Source organism: Anoplopoma fimbria, unplaced genomic scaffold (assembly GCF_027596085.1).
Source record: "Anoplopoma fimbria isolate UVic2021 breed Golden Eagle Sablefish unplaced genomic scaffold, Afim_UVic_2022 Un_contig_13718_pilon_pilon, whole genome shotgun sequence".
Lineage (NCBI taxonomy): Eukaryota > Metazoa > Chordata > Actinopteri > Perciformes > Anoplopomatidae > Anoplopoma > Anoplopoma fimbria.
In genome coordinates this window covers 1-26,396 of record NW_026554464.1, presented here as the reverse complement: position 1 = coordinate 26,396, position 26,396 = coordinate 1, and the positions used below count along the sequence as shown (strand labels likewise).

The following is a 26,396-nucleotide window of genomic DNA, read 5'->3' as shown; positions in this document are numbered from 1 at the left end:
TTTTTTTTAGATCTTGTTTTCTTTTTTAAATATCTGTATTTTGATACTGTACGTGTGAGCATCGAGAAGAAAGGGAAACATGGAAAACCAATATTATTTATATTACGACATTTCCTCACATACCGAACGTTTATAGTTAAGCGTTGGGATTGTGTAATGTTTCCTGAATACAAGGGTGAACAGCTGGAAATATATCAGTTATTTAAAGGGATAGTTTGGACTGTTCAAAAGTGACTTTTGTGTTTTAAAGGGTTAGTTCGGATTCACCAAAGTCACAAACACTTCTAACCGATTGGAGGCAGCAGTAGACCAGCAACTCCTGTGTTCTGAGAGGTTAAATTACTGTTTTTGTCAATGGAGTCTGGTGTCTTTAAAGAAATTTAGATCCCCATCAGAAACCGCTGTCTGACGGCAAAATAAAGCAGTGAAAATATTCTAAATATACCGTACAATTAAAGTGATATTGATTCTTTTAGGTTTCTAAAATACGTCCACAGCCGTACATTACTTTGCTGGTTCTCCTGTCTGTTTCTCCAAACTCCATCTACTGTATTAACACACTGACTGTGTAGAAGTACCTCATGCAACTACACTCCAAAACATCCAAACTATCCCTTTTTAATAATCGTTTTGTTCCGACGAATCATGGGACTTTTAAAAAAAAAAAAAATGGTTATTTTAAAGGCACAATCCTTGTTTTTTTTTTTAAGCCTTTTCTGTTTTGCTGTTTTGCTGTTTACAGAGAATGTAACTTTAGCTGCCTTTCTAAGCACAGTGAGATGCACTGACACTGTCGTTGTCCGTTGTTTCAGAGTTTAGTACATTTCTTTATTTTTTTGAGCATACACTGTTATGAGCTTGTTACAGACGAACGGAGATCCATCCTCATCCGTCAAAACAACCAAAGTGGATGGGCAGTGGCTGTCGGCTCCCATCAAGGATTGTGGCTTTAAATAAATGTCGCCACCTCCTTTTTTGGGGAGATAATTTTAATATTACAGTTTACATTTTTGCTCCCTCAGTATTACAGAATGTTTTTTGGTCTGTAACAGGTTTTCTCTATGCAGAATTAACAGACGGTACTTCTGGTTTGTTATTTGTTAAAGGGGATCCTTTTGTCCTTGTTTTTTTTGTTTTTTTCTTGACACAATGTTATCGCACTTTTACCTGAGGTAGCGCCTGCAGAAAGGTGAAACTGAATAGCCTCACCTCCTATTACAGTCATTGTTGAGATTGAGATTATTTTATTCTTCTGGAGTGTACCTTTCAGGTTTTTTTTAAAGTATTACAAGAGACACGTGTTTTTCTAAACCTTTTTAATAGTCTGGTACGAGACTTTTTTTTTGCTTTTTTACGTTTTTATCTACATCATTTCATATTTATTATAGATTAATATTCATGTTGTAGTTGGAGTGGCTTGTGAATTGTTGATGCTGATGGCGTCTTAAACACAGTAACCATGGATTTGTAGCTGAAACACAATGATGTATTTTTGCATTAAAGAAACACTCTATTTACCCGACGCATTCATTTTGGATTTGTTGTAATTATAGAATACTTTTTTATCCAATCTTCTGTTATATCCACCTTTAGTCCCATTCAAATGAATGATTCTAATAATATTTTGTAACTGTTTATTTATTTATTCTAAAACCGTTAAATCCTGGATCACAGTTCAGTAACTGAGGCGCTGTTTGTATTTGTAGACGATGAACTAAAGCAGAGCAACAGCTCCCCCTTCTGTCAGATCTGGCAAAACACGGCGTCACATTGGAGTCACAGGATTAAATTAGATTGGTGAGTCACTCTGGCTTCTTAATTGTACAGCAGGGCTTCATTCTCTCTGATAAACGTTGTACAAAGATCCTCCCACATTTATATCTAACAAATCTGTTTTAAAACCCTGTGTGTGTGAGGAAAACTGCATTTTTGACTTTCAAAGTTTTTACTACAACTAGGATTCACCAAAATCATGCATGTTCACATCCTATACACAACAGATTCTTTTGTATTTTATTTTATTTTGTTGAAATTTTATGTCCTTAAAAATCACACCATATTGAGCTGAAGATGTCTTCATTCCTTTTTTTTTTATACTTTTAATACGTAAGTTCAGGGCAGTGTGATCCTGACCATCTACATTTATTTATTTGTTACATCCGTATAAAAATAAACATGCCGGATTAAGCAGTTTACAAAAACAGAAGCATTACAAGTTGACAATATACAGATACAAATATGCAATAGAGAAGTAGAAAAAAGACAAAACATGGTATATCTAAGTGATCACAGTTCTATTTAGCTTTAAGCTGTTGTTTGAGATGGGTCTTAAAAGTGGAATATGTCCCTTATTGCACATGGTTGTTCATTCCAATATTTACTTCCTGTACTGACAGAAATGTGTTCTAATGTGGTGCTTCCCTGTTGAAGCTCATAGCGCCCTCTAGTGGTGGCCTGGTGCCACTGTGTTATTAATATATTATATTATTAAGAGGTGCAAATCCTCATACATAGAACAAGCATATTATATATTTAATAAAATTCAAACATTTTAAAATTTCTAAAAATGACCATTCTTTCATTTTAAATATACAAAAAAAATGCTAAATATACACATTGAGTACACTTTTAAAGGCTTCCAATTCTATACTGTCCATCTCTCAAAATATGTAAAAGACTTCCAGATAAAAGTCCAAATTTTGACCTCCAATCAGCAGCTGTACTGCACAGATAAAATCTGGGTTTATTTGTTTTTGGCTGAACAAATATTAAAAATAAATCCACATAAAAATGAGGAAAGGCTGAAGCACAAAAGTTAAAGAGCACTTGTTTTAATACAAAAAAACCAGACTGTCAAATCGTGTTTGACACAAACCCACTACCAACCACTGACCTCACTGGTCTTCAGGCAACTTACATTCAGTATTACACAAACCACAATAACACTTATAACCATTAACATTAAGGCACTAGCATAAATATCCACAAATTCATGTTAAATCATCCTCTAAAAATTACACAGCACTGCTTTTGTGTTTAAGCAGAAAACTGTCAAATGATTTTTGCATTCAGTTTTATTTTAAATTTAGACTGGCAGAGCTAACAGGCGACACAATAAAAAAGGATGTGCAGTTTAAAACCAGGTAATATTGCATTGTCTTTGGCAGTTACATTATAAACACCTTCATCACTCCAGCCTGAACAAACAAGGAAAAACACAAAAAGGAGTTTCTGAATAAATACTCAGCTGCTCTGATGTGCTGTTACTGTACTTTTTTTAAATCTTTGGTTTAATGGACGTGATAAACACAGCCAACACATCGATATAAGAGCTTCACCTAAGCAGTTACAAAATAAAAAAAAAGTGCATGGAGAGGTTTGTTGACATAAGTCTAAACCAGAACTTCTCTCACACAAAAGAAAAACAAATATTTGGCTTCAATTCCAAACACGGCTGTATATTTTGAGAACAAAGTCAAACAGACTTTGAGGGATTCAAGCTACGGATGCAACAGCTTTGTAGATCTTTAAAAGATCTGATGTGATTTTCAGTTGAGGCACACTGTAAGGTAATGGAGGTCGTACTGTGGTGAATAGTGAAAGGGTCAATGAGAGAGATTTCATTCAGGTCTTCAAGTAGACAACAATACTGAGCCCCCGAAAGGTTTTCTTTGCAAGTTATTTATCATCTCCTGGGGGCTCCAAACTATTATCATTACAGACATTTAGTCAAAATAGACCCACATCATCTCAGCAAGTCTTCACAATTCTTTCTGTTTCATACCAGCAGCCTGGAGAACTAAAGATGGATGATAATAAACAACCTTTCACTTCACAGGTGCTCTTCAGGTAAGCCGGACAAACCTGTGACACCACACTGAAAAAAGTATTCAAACTGCACCCAAACAGGAAGAGCCGGACTGAGCAGCATGGAGGACGCTCCCTTTTTAAAATGTTCTTTTAGCTTACATTTAAAAAATTAAAAAACATGTAGCACATTTTGATATTTACTGCTATGGTTTCTCCGTACTGCATGTACAACTTTTATATTTAACAACATCCCTCATGTTTAGGTTGCATAAAGGCACCATGTGGTATGGGTGGAGGGTGTCATATCAAGGTGCCACCAGCCACAGCCACACTAGGTGAAAGGTGAGGCATTAGTCATTGCACGTGCTTATTTGCCTCCCTACAACCTTTTAGAGAAACGCAGCTTTACTGACCACGATTGTCTCAAAACCCCAAAAAAAAAAAATAGGGCCAAAAAAAAAAAAAAAGCATGGTGGCTGTATCCTTTCATTAATCCCCAAGGCACAACAAGGATAACCTGACTTTTTTGTCTTATAACTAATAAGGCAGAGTGAGAGACTTGGTGTATTAAATATATAACTTACTGCTTTGATTTAAAGAAAATTGTTGATGTGGGAGTGATATTTGTTACAGTCCAGCAGCTCTGTGTCGGTTTAAAGCGTGCCGAGGTTCTCCGCCATGTAGCAGAGGCTGTAGAAGTTGCAGCCTATGCAGCAGAGGTTGCAGAGGGACGACAGCAGTCTGTAGAGCCACAGGCGACTGCTCATGTGTCTGTATTTGGCGTCCGTGTCGCACAGCTTGGCGTAAGCTTCGCGGTTCGACGACAGCCCGATGTCCTGGCCCAGCCCGCACGCCTGCTCGATCAGGTGCATGTCCGCCATGATCTCCGACGTCATCTGGCCGAACCACTGGGCGTTGACGGCCGCGACCGTCACCGACACGAAGAAGATGAAGATCTGGAGAAGGAAAGACGAGTCGAGAGATTAGAACGAATATTCTTAAATTGTGTTGTTTTTTGTTTTTTTTACAACTTGGGAGCAAAGCGACTCACCTGAAAGGCTTCTCTGTCGTTCAGCATGTCACTGGGGTGATACACAGCGTAGATGGTGAGGTTGAAGAAGGCACAAGCTGAACCCAGGTGGAGGTAAAACGGGACGAGGCGACTCTGGATGAACCCGTAGGTGTGTCTGTTCAGGTGGTTGTCCATCACAAAGCCTGAGCAGAAGGAAACAACTCAGTGATAACAAACAAGTATTCAATCCGATTATATCATATTTTAGTTTGTGTTATCAATTATACCTTAACTTTGTGATTACAAATTTTTTATACTTGTTTTTGCTGATGTCTCTTGTTTGCACTATCCACTCTGCTGCTGTGATCCTGCATATTCCCCCTGCTGTAGGAATAATAAAGGACTGGAGCATGGAGGACGCTCCCTTTTTAAAATGTGCCTTTCTTTTAGCTTACATTTAAAAATAAAATAAAACATGTAGCACATTTTGATATTTACTGCTATGGTTTCTCCGTACTGCATGTACAACTTTTATATTTAACAACATCCCTCATGTTTAGGTTGCGTAAAGGCACCATGTGGTATGGGTGGAGGGTGTCATATCAAGGTGCCACCAGCCTCAGCCACACTAGGTGAAAGGTGAGGCATTAGTCATTGCAAGTGCTTATTTGCCTCCCTACAACCTTTTAGAGAAACGCAGCTTTACTGACCACGATTGTCTCAAAACCAACAAAAAAATAGGGCCAAAAAAAAAAAGCATGGTGGCTGTATCCTTTCATTAATCCCCAAGGCACAACAAGGATAACCTGACTTTTGTATCTTATAACTTATAGGGGAGAGTGAGAGACTTATATTAAATATATATATATATATATATATATATATATATATATATATATATATATATATAAATAATAAAGGATTATCTTATCTTAACAGAAGCCATTGTTGATGACCTCTACCTGAATTAAGTCATAGTTGGAGTAATATAAAATCAATTTAAGATGTAAAGTATTCCTATATTTACCTATTCGATGTCAATGCAAACCAGATTTCCTTGTTTTTGTTTAGAGGGAATGATTTAAATTCTAATTATCTACCCAAAATCTTCCTTGTTGCCAATGTTTTGGATCATTTTGTGGAAAAAGAGAGAGTGAGTTTAGTGAGATCTTGTGTGAGGAGATGGAGATGAAACACCAGGGTGTGGTTGGCATTTGTACTGCCCTGTCATTTGCAGGCGCCTTGCTCATTTCTGGTGTTGATTGTGAAAAGGAAATGTTATTATATATGACTTATTTACGCCATGTCTATCAGAATTGTCTCGATAATTTAAGACCGATCCAAATGCTTGATACATGCTCTCTAACTAACTTTTTTTGGTGTGTGTGTGTGTGTGTACCAACTTGAAATGAAGGTGACCCAGATCTGCATCCCCCAGTAGGTGGAGAGTAGCAGCAGCTGCAGCATCTTGACTGTGACCGTGGGCTCCCCGTCAGTGGGCATGTTGTCTCCTCAGCCTCTCTCTCTTCTCCAGCCTGGACTCCACTGCAGTCTCCAAACACACTGCACCACCCGGCAATGCTTCCTTGATGCTCCGCTCCAGAGCCTTTCTGCAAACACAATGCAAAAAGTTATTGTGACTATTGGAGATGCAATTTCCCCTTTCAGATATCATTTCCGATAAATGTCCGACATATAAACAAACCATTTTGGATATGTAGGCGTCATATCCTTAAACCACAAAGCAATTGATCAACTTTTAAATGGGCCAAGTGTGTCAGTTTCTTTTTCAAATTTCGATCGTCAAACACTTTTTTAAGCACCAATTTATGGTGGAAAGATGACAACTCAAAATATAATTGAAAAAAACGTTCTCATTTAATGTCATCTCTGCTGAGTCAACACACATGTAGGACATCCTCTTTTGTGTCTTTTATTTGGGGAACTTAATGAGCATTTAGCACTAATGTTACGTCAATTGTTCATTATTTCATTTAACTACATTTATAAAACCCCTGGATTGTAATAGCTCATGTGTGTTTGAGCACAACTTCTGCTATATGAAACATGTTGTGCACATTCAAAAGATAAAATTCAAATCTGACTAGTTAGGAAAGAAACTGTATATATATATATAAAAATAACTAACGAGTACAAATATAATTTTCACTAGTTACAATTATCAATATTTTAGATTCCTCTTCTTCACATATAGTGAGCAAACTGGGGGTAAAAAAATGTGATAGTGATCTAGAATGTTTAACCCCAGTCACATGCTGGTATGCAGACTGAAACTCCTTTAGATAAGAACTAGTTACACCTGTTGTTGCTAGGACAGGTAACTAAAATCAGTGTATTCTTCCACACCTTTACATAAGAACTACAGTCACACCTGTTGCTAGGACAGGTAACTAAAATCAGTGTATTCTTCCACACCTTTACATAAGAACTACAGCTACACCTGTTGTTGCTAGGACAGGTAACTAAAATCAGTGTATTCTTCCACACCTTTACATAAGAACTACAGCTACACCTGTTGTTGCTAGGACAGGTAACTAAAATCAGTGTATTCTTCCACACCTTTACATAAGAACTACAGTCACACCTGTTGTTGCTAGGACAGGTAACTAAACTCAGTGTATTCTTCCACACCTTTACATAAGAACTACAGTCACACCTGTTGTTGCTAGGACAGGTAAAATCAGTGTATTCTTCCACACCTTTACATAAGAACTACAGTCACACCTGTTGCTAGGACAGGTAACTAAACTCAGTGCAGGACACAGTGTACCCTTCATAAGCTGGGTTTGTCCTCTTGAAACACGTGGTCATATGTGCACATCCCTTCCAATAACACTCACTACTAGTAAGGCTAGGCTAGGCTAACTCTCAAAGTTTGCACTAAAACAAGCAATATATATTATTTAACCCCACTTGTAACGTTAACAACACATGAGGAGGCAGCAGAAAGCCTTCAAAGTCACCTTCATGTAAAAAAACAACAACTTTGCTAAGCTAACAAGGGCTATAAATGCCTGTTAGCATGAGCTAGCTGCTAGCTGAAGTTCCCTTAGCTGCACGACAGCGTCGCCTAGACAACCAGAGGCGCAGTTTATCTTTACGGCTCTTACGTCATCGACCGTAAAACTGTTTTCTTTCCTTCTTTTTCAAATCCCAGTAAGGCGACGCTTCGCCGGTGCTGATCGATAGTCCGGAGCTCACCTGTGCCGCTCTGACAGTGACCTCACCTGCTCTGACTGTGACGTAATCGCGTCGATAGTCGATGAAGAAACGAATCGATCCTTTTGAACGGCTCCTGGGAAAGTGAATCAGAAACAAAGATGGCGGAGCGGCGCATGCGCAGTTGCCTCTAATCCAGACTTAAAAAGAACCGGTTCACTCTTCACTATTCAGTTTAATTGAGGAGGAGCTATTGTTCATTTAGACTCCTACCAAACATTAACATGACTTTTTTACAATTGTTTCTTTATGCCAAACTGTACTGTGACTTTTTGTAGTTTCACTTTTTGAACCTACTATAAAAATAATGTTTAATGACTTACTATAAGATAAGATAAGACAATCCTTTATTAGTAGTTTTTTATTTTTCGACATACTATACTTTGACTTTTTTACTTTTTTCAACATACTATACTTTGACTTTTTCACTTTTTTCAACATGCTATACTATGACTATTTTTATTTCGACATGCTATACTATGACCTTTTTTACTTTTTTACGACATACTATACTATGACTTTTTATCGTTTCACTTTTTGAACCTACTATAAAAATAATGTTTAATGACTTTTTTACTATAATGATAAGATAATACATACTATACTATGACTTTTTTATTTTTTTGAACCTACTATAAAAATAATGTTTTTTACTTTTTTCAAGATAATACTTTGATTTTTCACTTTTTCGACATGCTATAAAAATAAAATGACCAAGTTTTTAAGCAATAAAAAAACAGTAGAAAATCAACAATAACTGAAATATTATATTTACAGACAGACTATATTGCACAGTGTATTAGTGTCATTGTATTAGTGTCATGTGGTCTGCTTTGGTTGTGCAACCTGACAGCAGCAGGAAGGAACTATGACTATGACTTTTTTATTTTTCGACATACTATACTATGACTTTTTTTATTTTTCGACATGCTATACTCTGACTTTTTTTATTTCGACATGCTATACTATGACTTTTTTTTATTTTACGACATACTATACTATGACTTTTTTTAATTTTTCGACATACTATACTATGACTTTTTTTTATTTTTCGACATACCGTACTATACTTTGACTTTTTCACTTTTTTCGACATGCTATACTATGACATTTTTTGAAACTTTTTTCGACATGCTATTCTGTGACTTTTATCGACATGCTATACTGTGACTTTTTTTTACTTTTTTCAACATACTATACTTTGACTTTTTCACTTTTTCGACATGCTATACTATGACCTTTTTTACGACATACTATACTATGACTTTTTATAGTTTCACTTTTTGAACCTACTATAAAAAATAATGTTTAATGACTTACTATAAGATAAGATAAGATAATCCTTTATTAGTCCCGCAGCGGGGAAATTTGCAGGCTAAGGTAAAAATAAAATGAAATAAAAAACAAGTATTATAAATAAGCAACAAAAAACAGTAGAAAATCAACAATAACTGAAATATTATATTTACAGACAGACTATATTGCACAGTGTATTAGTGTCATTGTATTAGTGTCATGTGGTCTGCTGGGAGCAGAGTTGGTTTATGCAAACTGACTATGACTTTTTTTTTTTTAGGAACCTACTATACTATAATTTTTTTGACTTTTTTCAACATACTATACTTTGACTTTTTCACTTTTTCGACATGTATACTATGACCTTTACTTACTATGACTTTTTTTATTTTTCGACATGCTATACTATGACTTTTTTTAACTTTTTTCAACATACTATACTTTGACTTTTTCACTTTTACGACATACTATACTATGACTTTTTATAGTTTCACTTTTTGAACCTACTATAAAAAAATAATGTTTAATGACTTACTATAAGATAAGATAATACAATCCTTTATTAGTAGCTAGTTTTTGCAGGCTTACAGACAGCTATACTAAAGTGACTTGAGACTATTTTTTTTTTCCAATTTTTCGACATACTACTTAAGAAAGACATTTTAAAAATATACTTTGACTTTTTCACAAGTTTTAAATAAGACATAAAATACTATGACAACAATTTTTTTTATTATATTATGACATTTTTTGACATGACTATATTGCACATACTATGATTTTTTTTTACTTTTTTGACATGCTACTATAACTTTTTTGTTTAATGACAGACATAAGAAGGATACTATTTTTATTTTTTTTTATTTTTCGACATACTATACTATGACTTTTTTTTACTTTTTTTTCAACATACTATACTATGACTTTTTTTTTTTTCGACATGCTATACTATGACATTTTTTTCGACATATATACTATGACTTTTTATAGTTTCACTTTTTGAACCTACTATAAAAAATAATGTTTAATGACTTACTATAAGATAAGATAAGACAATCCTTTATTAGTAGTTTTTTTATTTTTCGACATGCTATACTATGACTTTTTTTTACTTTTTTCAACATACTATACTTTGACTTTTTCTTTTTTTGCAGGCTACTTTTTTTTTACAGGCTATACTATGACTTTTTTTATTTCGACATGCTATACTATGACATTTTTTTAAACTTTTTTCGACATGCTATACTATGACCTTTTTTGACATGCTATACTGTGACTTTTTATTACTCTTTTTTTACTATTTTTTACTATTTTAGACATGTTATACTATGAATTTTTTTTACATTACAGTCATTTAGCAGACACTTTTATCCAAAGAGACTTACAATCAGTAGCTCAAAGCTTATATTACATATCATTACATATCATTCACACACAACTTGGGGTTAAGTGTCTTGCCCAAGGACACATCGACTGCCAACTGATCCTCTGATTGGAGAACTACCCTGCTCTCCACTGCGCCACAGCCGCCCCATTTTAAATACTATACTATGACTTATCGACATGCTATACTATGACTTTTTTTTTATTTTACGACATACTATACTATGACTTTTTTTAATTTTTCGACATACTATACTTTGACTTTTTTTATTTTTTCACATACTATACTTTGACTTTTTTTTACTTTTTTCGACATGCTATACTATGACTTTTTTTTTTTTCGACATACTATACTATGACTTTTTTGAAACTACATGTTTTTATCGACTATACTATGACTTTTTTTATTTTTTCGACATAAAAGACTTTTTCCAATTTTTTTCGACATGCTCCTATGACTTTTTTTATTTTTCGACATGCTATACTATGACTTTTTTTTAACTTTTTTCAACATACTATACTTTGACTTTTTCACTTTTTTCGACAGGCTATACTATGACTTTTTTATTTTTGCTATTCGACATGCTATACTATGACATTTTTTACTTTTTTCAACATACTATACTTTGACTTTTTCAACTTTTTTTCGACATGCTACTATGACCTTTTTTTACTTTTTTCGACATACTATACTATGACTTTTTATTACTTTCACTTTTTTTTACTATTTTTTTACTATTTTAGACATGTTATACTATGAATTTTTTTACATTACAGTCATTTAGCAGACACTTTTATCCAAAGAGACTTACAATCAGTAGCTCAAAGCTTATATTACATATCATTACATATCATTCACACACAACTTGGGGTTAAGTGTCTTGCCCAAGGACACATCGACTGCCAACTGATCCTCTGATTGGAGAACTTGCTCTCCACTGCGCCACAGCCGCCCCATTTTAAATACTATACTATACTTATACTATGACTTTTTTTTACATGCTATACTATGACAGTTTTTTTATTTTTTTCGACATATACTATACTTTGACTTTTTTTTAATTTTTCGACATGCTACTATTTCTTTTTTCACTTTTTTCGACAGGCTATACTCTGACTATTTTTATTTCGACATGCTATTCTGTGACTTTTATCGACATGCTATACTATGACTTTTTTTTACTTTTTTCAACATACTATACTTTGACTTTTTCCAATTTTTTCGACATGCTACAATATGACTTTTTTTTACTTTTTTCGACATACTATACTATGACTTTTTTTCAATTTTTTCGACATGCTATATCGTGACTTTTTCACTTTTTTCGACAGGCTATACTATGACTTTTTTTATTTCGACATGCTATACTATGACATTTTTTTAAACTTTTTTCGACATGCTATACTGTGACTTTTTATTACTCTTTTTTTTACTATTTTTTACTATTTTAGACATGTTATACTATGAATTTTTTTACATTACAGTCATTTAGCAGACACTTTTATCCAAAGAGACTTACAATCAGTAGCTCAAAGCTTATATTACATATCATTACATATCATTCACACACAACTTGGGGTTAAGTGTCTTGCCCAAGGACACATCGACTGCCAACTGATCCTCTGATTGGAGAACTACCCTGCTCTCCACTGCGCCACAGCCGCCCCATTTTAAATACTATACTATGACTTATCGACATGCTATACTATGACTTTTTTCGACATGCTATACTATGACTTCCTGAATAAACGTGTATTCATCCTCTGTCTGAAACGCCTCGTTTTAGCGCCTGTCTCATTTTACAAATTTATTATCACATGTAGAAATTAAATTTCGATTAAACAGATATCTTTATTATAATTACAAATATTAGTTATTCCTTTATCACTAGTAAAAAAAATATGATTAGAATATAGGTATCTAGAATTTAATTTCTATATGTTAAAAAGTTATTGTGACTATTGGAGATGCAATTTCCCATTTCAGATATCAACAATTGCATTTCCGATATATGTCCAACATATAAACAAACCATTTTGGATATGTAGGCCTCACATCCTTAAACCACAAAGCCATTAATCAACTTTTAAATGGGCCAAGTGTGTCAGTTTTTTTTTAAAGTTTCGATCGTCAAACACTTTTTTTAAGCACCAATTTATGGTGGAAAAATGACAACTCAAAATATAATGGAAAAAAACTTTCTCATTTAATGTCATCTCTGCTGAGTCAACACACATGTAGGCATGATTCACTCTTCCATTCTCTTTTGTGTCTTTTATTTGGGGAATTAAATGAGCATGTACCACTAATGTTAAGTCAATGATACATTAATTAATTTCACTAAATTTATAAACCCCTGGATTTTAATAGCTCATGTGTGTTTGAGCACGACTTCTGCTATATTAAAAACTTTCTGCACATTCAAAAGCTAAAATTCAAATCTGACTAGTTAGGAAAGAAACTGTAGATATATATAAAAATAACTGTAACGAGTACAAATATAATTTTCACTAGTTACAATGATATTTTAGATTCCTCTTCTTCTTGCTTGCATGGTGACATGACCTCCATTTCAATCTTAATCGATGCTTCATGCTCTGGTGACATCCTGTTTCCAGCGTTGTCCTGTGGTGAAAACATTTAGTAGAGGTTATTACACATTAAATGAGAATGTTTTCATGAGGTGTATCAATATAACCAGTCTATTTGACTTGCCTGGCATTCCTCTGAAGCTGTGAACCCGCTTTCCGCCCCTCCGGATGCTTTGTTTGACGCTGTGCGCTTGTTGCATAAATTCTTTTCCAACTGGAGGAAGTTGCTGTCCAGTTTTTTCCCATTTCTTTCAGCTTTGCAAGAGCCCTGCAGTCAGATATGCAGACACCCAATCGTTTTAAGTTTTGAAACATTGAAAGTGAACAATCCCTTTAATATTAACAAACCTGAAGTGGCTGTTTGTGCAGTGCTGGAGCTATGGGGACAGGTTTCTTCCTCGCTGCTCCATCATCAGTCGGCCGGGTCTTCAGCTGAGAAAGATGCTTTGACTGGAGCTGAGGCTGAGAACTCGGAGTCAGACTACAGACGGCAAACTACAAAAGAGGAAAAGACAGACAAGAAATGTTAACACATTGCAGATTAGCTTTGACTTCTACATTTTATTATGAACTGAGATGGTCTAGTAGAAACTTCAGAATAATTCACCATTAGCACATTTCTCTGTAATATATCTACGTGTGTTGTGTAACGGTTTGCTGACCTGAACTGAATGTGAGGACCAAACTACTGGAGCCACAGAGACAGGGTTCCTCCTCACTGCTCCTTCATTAGGCCAGCCTGAACAGTTGGAAGTGGTGCATGCTGGGATTGCGGGTACGAATTTGTTGCTGTCTGGTTAACAGCTGCCTAGAATATGAAAAAATAGATGAATTTTAGCTAAGGCATAACGATGTGAGTGACAGTTGTTATTGATAAATGTGTTTCTGTCTTAATAATAAAAAGAACACATGAGATCAAATTGGTTGCGTCAAAATTCACAAGAGGGATATTTACTGACGTATTTTTGTTGTAGAACATAACATAAAATCTCTTCAACCTTATTTCAGGCATCTAACAAAAAAGATTGTGCAAAAATGATGACTAATTTCAGAGTTTTTGGGCTTACTCCTTGCAGCACTCTGCACTTTGCAATACAGCTAATAGTAAAGAAATAATCAAAGATGATGAGTTTGATAGACGGATGGTTCATCCAATCAACTGCCAATAAAACATTTTAAGGACCTGCCCTTCTCTAAAACAGTTTTTAATGACGGCTTCTTAGACGGTTCTGTGTAACAAACCATCTGTCACGTCAGGTTGGTGTGTAGGTCATGACAGAATGTTTACTGAAAGGGAAGTTAACAAACCTGAAGTGGTCGTTGATGCAGTGCCGGAGCTATGGTGAAGAGTTTCTTCATCACTGCTCCATCATCAGTCAGCAGGGCGGTCGGATGAGGAAGATGCTTGGGCTGGAGCTGAGGCCTCGGTTTCAGACTACAGACGGCAGACTAAAGTAGAGAAGAAGAAACAGCAACACATTTTAACTAAGCCTTGACTACTGATGTTATTTTGAGCTATCATGATTAGCACATTTCTCTGTAAGATTTTCTACGAGTGTTGTGAAACGGTTTGCTGACCTGAACTGAATGTGAGGACCAAACTACTGGAGCCACGGAGACAGGGTTCCTCCTCACTGCTCCTTCATTAGGAGCCTGATAAAAAAAGAAGAACTTTATATATGTGTAACTATTTAATAAAGAGGAGACATTTGATCAGATTGTACAAAGTGAGAGGGGTGATACTAGTGCTTTCACGATACCAAAATTATGACTTTGATACGATACCTGCCTAAATATCTTGATACCTATATGAACATGATACCACGGCAAAAAACGAAAACATCAGAAAAACTCATAGAATAATAGATGACAGGACATGGAACTTGCGCTGCTGTTGACATGGTGGGAGCAAAAGAGGTCAGACGAATAATCTGACTGAATGGTTGGGTTCACATTTTTGCACATATGAAATATGAAATGTTTCAGTACTCATTCCTGCAGCACTCTGCACCACTAGGTGATCGAATAAATATGAAAGAAATTAGTAAGTTAGCAAACCTGAAGTGGCTGTTGATGCAGTGATGGAGCTATAGTGACAAGTTTCCTCCTCACTGCTCCATCATCAGACGACAGGGCAGTCTTCGGATTCAGACTACAGACGGCAGACTAGAGGAGATGAATACGAAGAAATGTTTACGCATTTGAATTTAGCCTTGACTGCTGATACCAATATCCATGATATTTTATTTTGAACCATCACCAAAAGCACATTTTGTCTGTAATATATCTACGTGTGTTGTGAAACGGTTTGCTGACCTGAACTGAATGTGCAGACCAAACTACTGGAGCCACAGCGACAGGGTTCCTCCTCACTGCTCCTTCATTAGAAGCCTGAACAGTTGGCTGAGGTGCATGCTGGGATTGGGGCTGAGGTCCACTACTGTTCATCACAACAGCTAAATTTAATGCGGTCTTGTTGTCATCTTCCTACAATTGAAAGAAAAGAAAACATTTAGCATAGGCATAATAATGTTAGTGACAGTTATTATGTCTATATGTTTAACTTATTAATAAAGAGGACACATCAAACTGTACAAACTGAGAGGACATGAACAATTGGCGAGTAAATAACAATTCTGACAAACTTGAAAATGTATAATACATATAACAATACATATAATACAATGAAATGACACTGAGGACAATGGTTAAATGCTCCTATAGATCTCTGTATGTAGCTTACATTTGGGTAGCCACCTTAACGTGTATATATATATATATATAAAAATAAAAGTACTTGCAGGTTACTCTAGGTAAATAAAAAATGCAAGTACTTTTATATATATAATATATATATATAATATATTATATATATAAAGTACTTTAGGTTACTCTTGGTAAATAAAAAATGCAAGTACTTTTTTATATATATATATCTTTATTTTGTTTATGACTGCTTTTAAAAGGAGCTATATAAATAAAATTATTATTACTACTATTATTAAGTTTTCATATAAAAAAAAGCTTTGTTGTAGATAATCATAAACATTTGTTTAATCATAAATGACAGGACATCATTCACCAGAAGTAAAAAGCTTTAGTTAGCCTAACGAACTACACCAACGTCGCACGAATACGACGTCACCACCACTGCGGACAAGCGTTCGACGTGATGACGTCTAATTTCCCCGCCAACCTCTGTAGTCTTATTTAGCCACTTGTTAGCAATAACCTTTTTAAAGACAGTTAACAGCTTCCAAATATAAAAGTGGTGTTTTTAATAACGTATTTTATCCCATATAATACATTTATTATTATTATTATTATTATTATTATAATATAAAAAATATAATATATAATAATTATAATAATAATTATAATTATTATTATTATTATTATTAATTATTATAATAATAATTATAATTATAATTATAATTATAATAATAATTATTATTATTATTATAATTATTATTATAATATAAAAATGTTATATTTGGATTCTTAACCCATGACAAAATTTGAAAAAAGGTCATATATAATAAATCTATTAATTATTCTTACAAAGAGTTGGAACTGTATATAAAAACTATTAAATGCTGTACCAACAAAAAGGCCTTTGTTAGTTTAAGTCATATCAATTTTAGGGTGTTCTGTTGACCAGCTTGACTTCAAGAGCACATTGCATTCATCTGGTATTATTATCCATTTTCCATTTTCCGTAACCTGCTTATCCAGTTAAGGGTCGCAGGGGTGCTGGAGCCGATCTCAGCTGTCATTGGGTGAAGGCAGGGTTCACCCTGGACAGGTCACCAGCCTGTCACAGGGCTGACATATAGAGACAGACAACCATTCACACTCACATCCACACCTACTGGCAATTTTAGAGTCTTCAATGCACCTAAGCTGCATGTCTTTGGACTGTGGGAGGAAGCCGGAGAACCCGGAGAGAACCCACGCTGACACGGGGAGAACATGCAAACTCCACACAGAAGGTTGTCCAGCCCGGGCGACCCGGGCCCCTCTTGCTGTGAGGCGTAGTGCTAACCACTACACCACTGTGCAGCCGGTAGTAGTAGTAGTAGTAGTAGTAGTAGTAGTATTATTATTATTATTATTATTATTATTATTATTATTATTATTATTATTATTATTATTATTATTATTATTATTATTATATATACTGTGATTCTTGTTACTTTGTTTGTCTAAAAACGTTTTTTTATTTAAACTCTGCGTTTGCCCCCCTGGCATGTTAGTTTGAATGTTTTTATTTTGCCGTTTCTTATTAACAATTTGTGAAATTGTTCATGTGCTATGTTCAATATAAAAAAAGGATTATGATTGACAGGTCTTGCTAAGGGAGATTATATAAAATATATCTGAAACATAATTCAAGATAGATAACATGATTACAAGTTATTATAACAATCCAACATATCAATAATTTAATTTCCACTTGTTAGAATATCCAGAATTCAATTTATCATGCTTGTAATGTTAGAGTATATGTAGATATCTACAATGAACAATGCCATTGGTGATAATTTAATTGTTGATATCAACAATTAACATTTTAAATAGTGAGAATTTAGTTATTATTTACATTATGGATATATATATACTTGGAATTATAACTCATCAAAATAAAATATATCTGTTATTGAAATTGAATAGAAGTTCATGGTAAAAGTTGACTGGTTTAATTAAGTTATAGTTATCTACAACAATCCACTATTAAGACATGAATTATTGGTATCATTTTGACAAGCGACATATTGATTAATATATTTAAATGTAATTGCTACTAGTCAAAATTACATAGTGGATATGTTGGAATAGTGGATATGTTGGCTTGGAATTGTAACTAGCCCAAAAACAATTGTTGATTTCTACTACCGCACCGCTACGGATTAAATGTTAAAAGGGCTCCTCCAACATACCGGCATATTTTGAAATTGTCCAATTAAGAAAAAGTAAAAACTTCTTAGTCTTTGGTTTGCTCTGATGCCTTTCCGATCACACAGGGACAACAAACAAACCCCCAAAAAGTTATTCCGTCAAGTTATTCAAACAAAATGAAATAAGTATTGATGAGCATATTCATTTATTTCACTATATGCCACAAATGAAAAGAGAAGTTGAAAGTTACAGAAAGAAAAGAGATCAGTTTTGCACTGGGCCGTTATTCAAATAGTCAAACAAATCTGCTCAGAGCAAATAAATTAGCTTTGACTATGTTCATGTGACAGCTGTGAAAACAATTATTACTACAGTGCTGCATTGTATCAAACCCCTCTACCGGCAACATGCCGAGGTGTCCTTGAGCAAGACACCTAACCCCAAGTTGCTCCCCGGGCGCTTCATTGCAGCCCACTGCTCCTCCGGGATGGGTTAAATGCAGAGAAATAATTTCCCCATTGTGGGACTAATAAAGGCTTAATTATTATTATTATTATTATTATTATTACCCCCCAAAAAAAAACCAATTTAAGAATCTATATTTAAAAAATGCATGAGAATGAAAGAATTTAAACTAATTAATTAAATCCTTACAAAGTCCTGATGATATGATTTTTTTTAAATATCAGAATAGGCATCCTATGAGTAACAATATAGCTGGTTTGGTTTCTCTTTTTCAGATATTTATTACATAAGTATGTATTTTAAATATGTGCTTGACTCAAGTCATGTTTTCAAAGTGTATGGCACTTGTAGGTAATTATTAGGTAGTGAAACACGGCCAAAAATACACATTTAAAACCAAAACAAAAATAAAAAATATGGTCCAATTTGCTCCCATAAACTTACACTTAAGGCTTTTTTTTTTGGTAAAGCAATAAAGAAATGAAATGAGAACATGGATGTTGAAATAATCTATAGAGAAAGGGGGGGAAAAAACATATTCATGACATACAATACTTGTGCTCTTGCTTTGACAGAAGGGCCTTAAGACACAGCTTGGTTGCCGAAAAATGTAAGCCTTTAGCTTGTAGTACTGTGTGCAGAGAGCTTATTTCTGAGACGTATCTTTGTGTTAAACAGTTTGTTTTTGTGCTGCAGACACAGAGCCTCTGTGTCTGGGTACCAGTGATGTTGGGGGGGGGGGTCAGTGTCGGGCGGATTTACAGATTTTGTCGTAAACCTCCGGGAAGGCCTCCTTACAGCCGAGTTCCTCCCTCAGTCTGTGATACAGCTGTCCGTCAAACATCTCCCAAAACTCCTCCCGGTCCATGTACACATCTGCATACAGCATCTGGAACCTGGTGGATTATTTGTTAAAAAGACAAAAGCACCATTTTAAAATTAAATATTGTGCTGCTGCAGAGATATAATCATATTTTACAGACTTAATAAAACAAATAATAATCATTGTTTGGTGCAGATCCCTGCAAGAATCACCCCATATTGTTTTTTCAATAAAAAATGTAAAATGTAAAAATTCCCTTTATTGCAAATTGCAAATGATATTGCTAGTTTCAATATCAGCAAAGAAATAATCACAATTATTATTTTTTTCACAATCATTTAGGAACAAAACAAACCGGCTCCATCTCCCACTGTTAAAAATGAACAAATCGCCTATTGATTATAAGATATCACCTTACTAATGATCATTTTCACGTATTATTTCAGACTTACCCGTGCACGTCTCTAACAAACTTCTCCAGCTGACGTGTGGACGCTTTAGCTTCAAAGTGTTTGACTTTAGGTTCTCCATAAGCTCCGATGTCCACATACAGCTCCTCCTCCTGACCTTTGGGGTGGACCATCCCTCTGCCGGGGGGCAGCAGGAAGGGACACAGCCACAGAGGGTAAACCTGAAACAGCAGAGGACGCAGGAGATCAAACAGGACCATAAACAGAAGGTTTGTAGTGGTTTCATTCACATCTGAGTCTTACGTCGATGTCCTCGTGGAAGCGCGTGATGGCGGCCTGCAGGTTCTTCATGGGAACCAGCATGTCCTGGACCACGTGGTGCTGTTCATACAGCCGTCTGATGGTCTCGCCCTGCGTGAGCTTCAACAGCGAGATCTTAGGAGGAACCATCCATCCAAAGAGCCAGCGGAATATCGGGTTGTTGCCGAAGGGAATGATATCCTGGAGAAAAGGACACAAATATACAGAGAGAGAGAGAAGTACACAAACCGGTTAAAAGATGATGGTAGATTGGCGTTCCATGATGAATTCGGCTGTAACAATGAATCAGTTAGGGAAAAAAAATATAATAACTAACAAGTCAGTTATTTTATTTTTTTTACAAAATAGCCAAACATTTGCTGATATCGGTTTCTCAAATCTGCTCTTTCTTTGTTTTATAGAAATGAAAATGAAATATTCTTGGGTTTTGGGCTGTGAAATCAGAGGAAGTATTTTCACGATGTCAAGTTGGCTTCTGGAAATCTGTGTTGGACTTTTTTACAATTTTTTCAAGTCTAAATGATGTAGATAATTATCATTTTTTGCAGACCTATTAATCAAGATACAGTGGGTACGGAAAGTATTCAGACCCCTTTAAATTTTTCACCCTTTGTTTCATTGCAGCCATTTGCTATAATCGAAAAAAGTTCATTTTTTTTCGCATTAATGTACACTCAGCAACCCATCTTGACAGAAAAAAAAAACAGAAATGTAGAAATTTTTGCAAATTTATTAAAAAAGAAAAACTGAAATATCACATGGTCATAAGTATTCAGACCCTTTGCTCAGTATTGAGTAGAAGCACCCTTTTGAGCTAGTACAGCCATGAGTCTTCTTGGGAATGATGCAACAAGTGTCTCACACCTGGATTTGGGGATCCTCTGCCATTCTTCCTTGCAGATCCTCTCCAGTTCTGTCAGGTTGGATGGTGAACGTTGGTGGACAGCCATTTTCAGGTCTCTCCAGAGATGCTCAATTGGGTTTAGGTCAGGGCTCTGGCTGGGCCAGTCAAGAATGGTCACAGACTTGTTCCGAAGCCACTCCTTTGTTATTTTAGCTGTGTGCTTCGGGTCATTGTCTTGTTGGAAGGTGAACCTTCGGCCCAGTCTGAGGTCCTGAGCACTCTGGAGGAAGTTTTCTTCCAGGATATCTCTGTACTTGGCCGCATTCATCTTTCCTTCAATTGCAACCAGTCGTCCTGTCCCTGCAGCTGAAAAACACCCCCATAGCATGATGCTGCCACCACCATGTTTCACTGTTGGGATTGTATTGGGCAGGTGATGAGCAGTGCCTGGTTTTCTCCACACATACCGCTTAGAATTGTAACGCCAAAAAGTTCAATCTTGGTCTCATCAGACCAGAGAATCTTATTTCTCATAGTTTGGGAGTCCTCCATGTGTTTTTTGGCAAACTCTATGCGGGCTTTCATATGTCTTGCACTGAGGAGAGGCTTCCGTCGGGCCACTCTGCCATAAAGCCCCGACTGGTGGAGGGCTGCAGTGATAGTTGACTTTGTGGAACTTTCTCCCATCTCCCTACTGCATCTCTGGAGCTCAGCCACAGTGATCTTTGGGTTCTTCTTTACCTCTCTCACCAAGGCTCTTCTCCCACGATTGCTCAGTTTGGCTGGACGGCCAGGTCTAGGAAGAGTTCTGGTCATCCCATACTTCTTCCATTTAAGGATTATGGAGGTCACTGTGCTCTTAGGAACCTTGAGTGCTGCAGAAATTATTTTGTAACCTTGGCCAGATCTGTGCCTTGCCACAATTCTGTCTCTGAGCTCCTTGGGCAGTTCCTTCGACCTCATGATTCTCATTTGTTCTGTACATGCACTGTGAGCTGTAAGGTCTTATATAGACAGGTGTGTGCCTTTCCTAATCAAGTCCAATCAGTTTAATTAAACACAGCTGGACTCCAATGAAGGAGTAGAACCATCTCAAGGAGGATCAGAAGAAATGGACAGCATGTGAGTTAAATATGAGTGTCACAGCAAAGGGTCTGAATACTTATGACCATGTGATATTTCAGTTTTTCTTTTTTTAATAAATTTGCAAAAATTTCTACATTTCTGTTTTTTCTGTCAAGATAGGTTGCTGAGTGTACATTAATGCGAAAAAAAATGAACTTTTTCGATTTTAGCAAATGGCTGCAATGAAACAAAGAGTGAAAAATTTAAAGGGGTCTGAATACTTTCCGTACCCACTGTAAATGTGTAGGAATGAGCAATGTCAGTATTTCAAAATCATGGTGTTGACACACAAAAATAAATAAATAGTAATAATCATAACCCATTTTTTATTTTATTTCAGTCATCCCCTGTGTGATGACTTATTTAAAAAAATAAAAATAAAAATAAAAATAAAGATGAGGAGGGTCTAAATAAAATGTTAATACTGTGAAGGTCCCCGTCCTCCCCACCCAAATAATTGCATACAGTATTTTAACATTTAATATTACATGTGAATCATAATAATATTCTTGTGCCTCATATAATGTTTAATTCCTATATGAGGATAAAATTTGTCATAAAGTTGAAAGTAAATGAGACGCTGATACAATCCAGTTGCACTCCTCTAATATTCCAGCAGAGGGCAGTCACAACCTGCCAAATAATGTAAAACACTCTCCTCTCACATCTCCATGTCAAACACAACAAAAATTGAAAAACTGTTTTTAAAATCAAAGCATAGTTCAGCCCAGATATTGTCTGCCTTTTCCTCTGAATCCTCTACAGAAAAAAACACCTTTTAAAAAACAGGGAGCACCCAAAAGCCCAGAGCTAGGCTCCTGTAGGTATCTAGCCAAACCAATGCTATGCATAATTCATCACACCACTTACTGATACAAAAGAAAGGATGCCAAGCCCTTCTCACTAATGGCTAATGGTGTGTGTGTGTGTGTGTGTGTGTGTGTGTGTGTGTGTGTGTGTGTGTGTGTGTGTGTGTGTGTGTGTGTGTGTGTGTGTGTGTGTCAGAGAAAGAGCATTAGAGTGTACTAAAGAGAAGTTAGCAAGGAGTTGATGAGATGATGACGAGCTAATATCTGGAAGAAATGTGCAGTAACTTAATGGTGTGTGTGTGTGTGTGTGTGTGTGTGTGTGTGTGTGTGTGTGTGTGTGTGTGTGTGTGTGTGTGTGTGTGTGTGTGTGTGTGTGTGTGCATGTGGTTTTGTGAGTACCTGAAGCTCCCAGAAGATGCTGCGTGTGTGTCTGTGGTAGTACTGTCTCAGAGGGATGTATTCCACTCCGGCCTGGTCGTCTTTCAGGTAGCCCTCCACGTGTTTGAAGAACCAGGGTTTAAAGTGAAGGCCGATTCTGTTGATCTGACGTCAGAGAGGATGAAGGGAGGTTAAAAGGGAAACTTTGATATTTTTCAACCTATCATCACATGTGTTTTGTCTAAGTGACTAATCAACTTTTTGAATTGGTCCAGTATTGAGGGAGAACCAGGCGGCAACATCTGCCGAGTGAAGCCGATGAGGAAGTGTCTTAAAGCTGCATTCTCTCTCCTGTCCATCAGGGGGCGACTCCTCTGGTTGTATAGAAGTCTATGAGAAAATGACTCTACTTCTCTCTTGATTTATTCCCTCAGTAAACATTGTAAACATGAGTTTATGGTCTCAATCTCTAGTTTCAAGTCTTCTTCAATACAGCATGATGTTCATTTAGTAAATGATGCTCCATTTAGAGTCAAACAGACCATAAAGCAGGGGATGCTTTAGGGCGGGGCTTGTTGTGCTTGACAGGTTGCTGCCGCCAACAGCGCTGTATACGGTGTCTGATAAAACACGTGAAAACAAGTCAAACACGCTCACAAACACCTCACCTTATCAGACTCGGCGTGGTCGGTCATTGTTCCCGTCATGATGACGGCGGTGTCCCGAGAGTACTGGAGGCCCTCTACGAACGTGTTCTGCCGGTTCTCCGACGCCTCAGTGAAGCGCTTACAGATGTTCTCCAGCCCTCTGACCGGCTCGTAGTGCAGCTTCACCCAGGGTTTAGCCGGCACTATTTTAATCTCTGCTGCAACCAGGAACCCCAGAGTTCCACAGGACCACGGGACGGCGTGGAACAGGTCCGAGTTCTCCTCCTACGTGACAGAAAGAATGTATATTGTGTATTTGAACAAGAACAAACTGCACATTTATAAATGTGGTCTCTGCCTTCTGGGTTTCTAACGTTTGGCTATTTGCAACCATGTTGGCTTTGACCATTAAACCATTAGCAAACCGCCCACCACTTCATCTTCTCCACAAGATGACAACTCTTTTTGCTTACTTTATGAGACAATTGCACAACATTTTACTGCAACTCTGGGGCTACTATCACAAGCACAACCAAGTCTGGCCTCCTTTTACATTAGCGACCATTTGAAAATGATTAGTGGAGGACGAGACTCTCGCACGATCTTGGGATATCGTGAGAATTCAGCTGCTGTGCAAGGTGACGGAGCTGAGGCATTCAGTGTCAAATAGACCATAAATCAGGGTATCCTTTAGGGCGGGGCTACCTTGTGTTTGACAGGTCGCTGACCCAGCGTTGTCCGGTCTGAGAGTTGTCTGTGTTTTCGTCTTAGTGCTTTCACCCTTTCACAGTGTGTTTCAGTTCATGAAAGTTAATTGTAACCATTGTGGTTGCTTAAAATGTGATGTCACGGTTACTATGACTACTTCTCATTCTATGAGTAGAACTGATATGTCAGTTTGGAGAAAGAGAGGATGTGGATACTTTTCATTATAAGGGGTCTAACATTATCTCACTTTATTATGAATGATAAGATAACTTGCAGTGATGTTAAATGCGTCACATAGATGTGACTTAACACATGTATAGATCGACCCGGACTTTGCTTCTTACAGGTAAAGCTAGATTGAGCCTGAGCTGAAGCCTGTTCTCTCTTTCAGTGACAGCGCTAATGACTGTTCATTTGGTAGCTCTTGGTACAAAAATAGAAAACAGCTGGAATGTTTCCGTAAACAGGAAGTACCATTTGTTATGTGTTTCTTTTTAATCTATTTTGGCAATTCCATCGGGATTTGAGTTGCGTTAAAGTATTGCCACATTAACATTTTAAGCTTGAAATCAGGGTCGAGCTGAGACGTTATGGAGGAGGGTTGTTGTTAGTTGCTTCCAGATGATGTGATGATGGTGTTGCCGTGGTGATCCATGGTTAAACATGAGTGAACTTTGTGATACCTTACATTACATTACATTACATTACAGTCATTTAGCAGACGCTTTTATCCAAAGCGACTTACAGGAAGTGTATTCAACATAGGTATTCAAGAGAACTACTAGTCACCAGAAGTCATAAGTGCATCTCCTTTCTTAAGCAAGCATCTCAAAGCATAAGCCAGAGCAAAAGTATAGTGCAGAGGCAAATTACTACGAAAACAATAATTGCAACAGACTAATCCGAATATAATAAGTGCTACAAACTACTACGAATAGGATAAGTGCAGTAAACGAATACAAATTCAATAAGTGCAGCGAACTGATACGAATACAGTAAGTGCAACAACTAATACGAATGCAATAAGTGCTACGAGGAAGGCTCAGGGTAGTACTTCATGAAGAGGTGAGTTTTCAGCCTGCGTCTAAAGATGGGCAGCGACTCTGCTGTCCTGACGTCAGTGGGGAGTTCATTCCACCACTGAGGGGCCAGGACAGAAAGAAGCTGTGACCGGGTGGATCGGCCGCAGGGACCTCTGAGCGACGGGGCAACCAGTCGCCCGAGGCAGCAGAGCGACTCTTAAAAACAAGAGTCAAGATTGTGTGCTAAGTAGCCCACTAATCTCACTTCATGTTACAGGGCTCCTGAACACACACACACACACACACACTAACGTCACACACACACACACACAAACAAAATACTCACCTCAGTGCAGCGAACCAAGCTGCCATCAGCTAAAACCAGTTCAAACGCTACGCAGATGTGCTGAAACAGCCCGTAAATGTGAGAGGATGACTCGATGCCTGTACCCATCACCAAACCACCTGAGAGAGGAGAGAGAATTAAAGAGTCGTAAATTCAATATCTTTCCAGTTGGGCAAACACACACACACACACACACGCACACACACACACACACACAAAGCAGCGCTTGCCTGCTGGGAGATTAGTATGTATGTGCATGTGTGGAC

The 26,396-nt window shown here is 36.6% G+C and overlaps 2 protein-coding genes across 3 annotated transcripts; both read right to left on the bottom strand.

Moving 5' to 3' along the window:
- Positions 1-2,831: 2,831 nt before the first annotated feature.
- Positions 2,832-8,163, bottom strand: LOC129088634 (transmembrane protein 205-like). Of its 2 annotated transcripts, none has more exons than XM_054595972.1 (4): positions 8,071-8,163; positions 6,226-6,432; positions 4,862-5,025; positions 2,832-4,766 (listed from the first exon to the last, which is right to left on the bottom strand). In XM_054595972.1, the coding sequence occupies exons 2-4, from the start codon at positions 6,323-6,325 to the stop codon at positions 4,464-4,466; spliced, it is 567 nt and encodes a 188-aa protein (XP_054451947.1). In that variant the 5' UTR covers positions 6,326-6,432; positions 8,071-8,163; the 3' UTR covers positions 2,832-4,463. The 2 variants fall into 2 exon arrangements, with proteins under 2 accessions (XP_054451947.1, XP_054451946.1); XM_054595971.1 differs by having other exon boundaries at positions 7,954-8,083.
- A 10,263-nt stretch (positions 8,164-18,426) lies between these two features.
- On the bottom strand, positions 18,427-26,249 carry LOC129088633 (delta(24)-sterol reductase-like; the record flags this gene model as incomplete). Its single annotated transcript, XM_054595970.1, has 6 exons — positions 18,427-19,593; positions 19,973-20,151; positions 20,234-20,431; positions 23,429-23,572; positions 24,076-24,339; positions 26,131-26,249. Coding segments are annotated over 6 exons (1,058 nt in total), but the record flags the coding sequence as incomplete, so codon positions are not given.
- Positions 26,250-26,396: the final 147 nt, after the last annotated feature.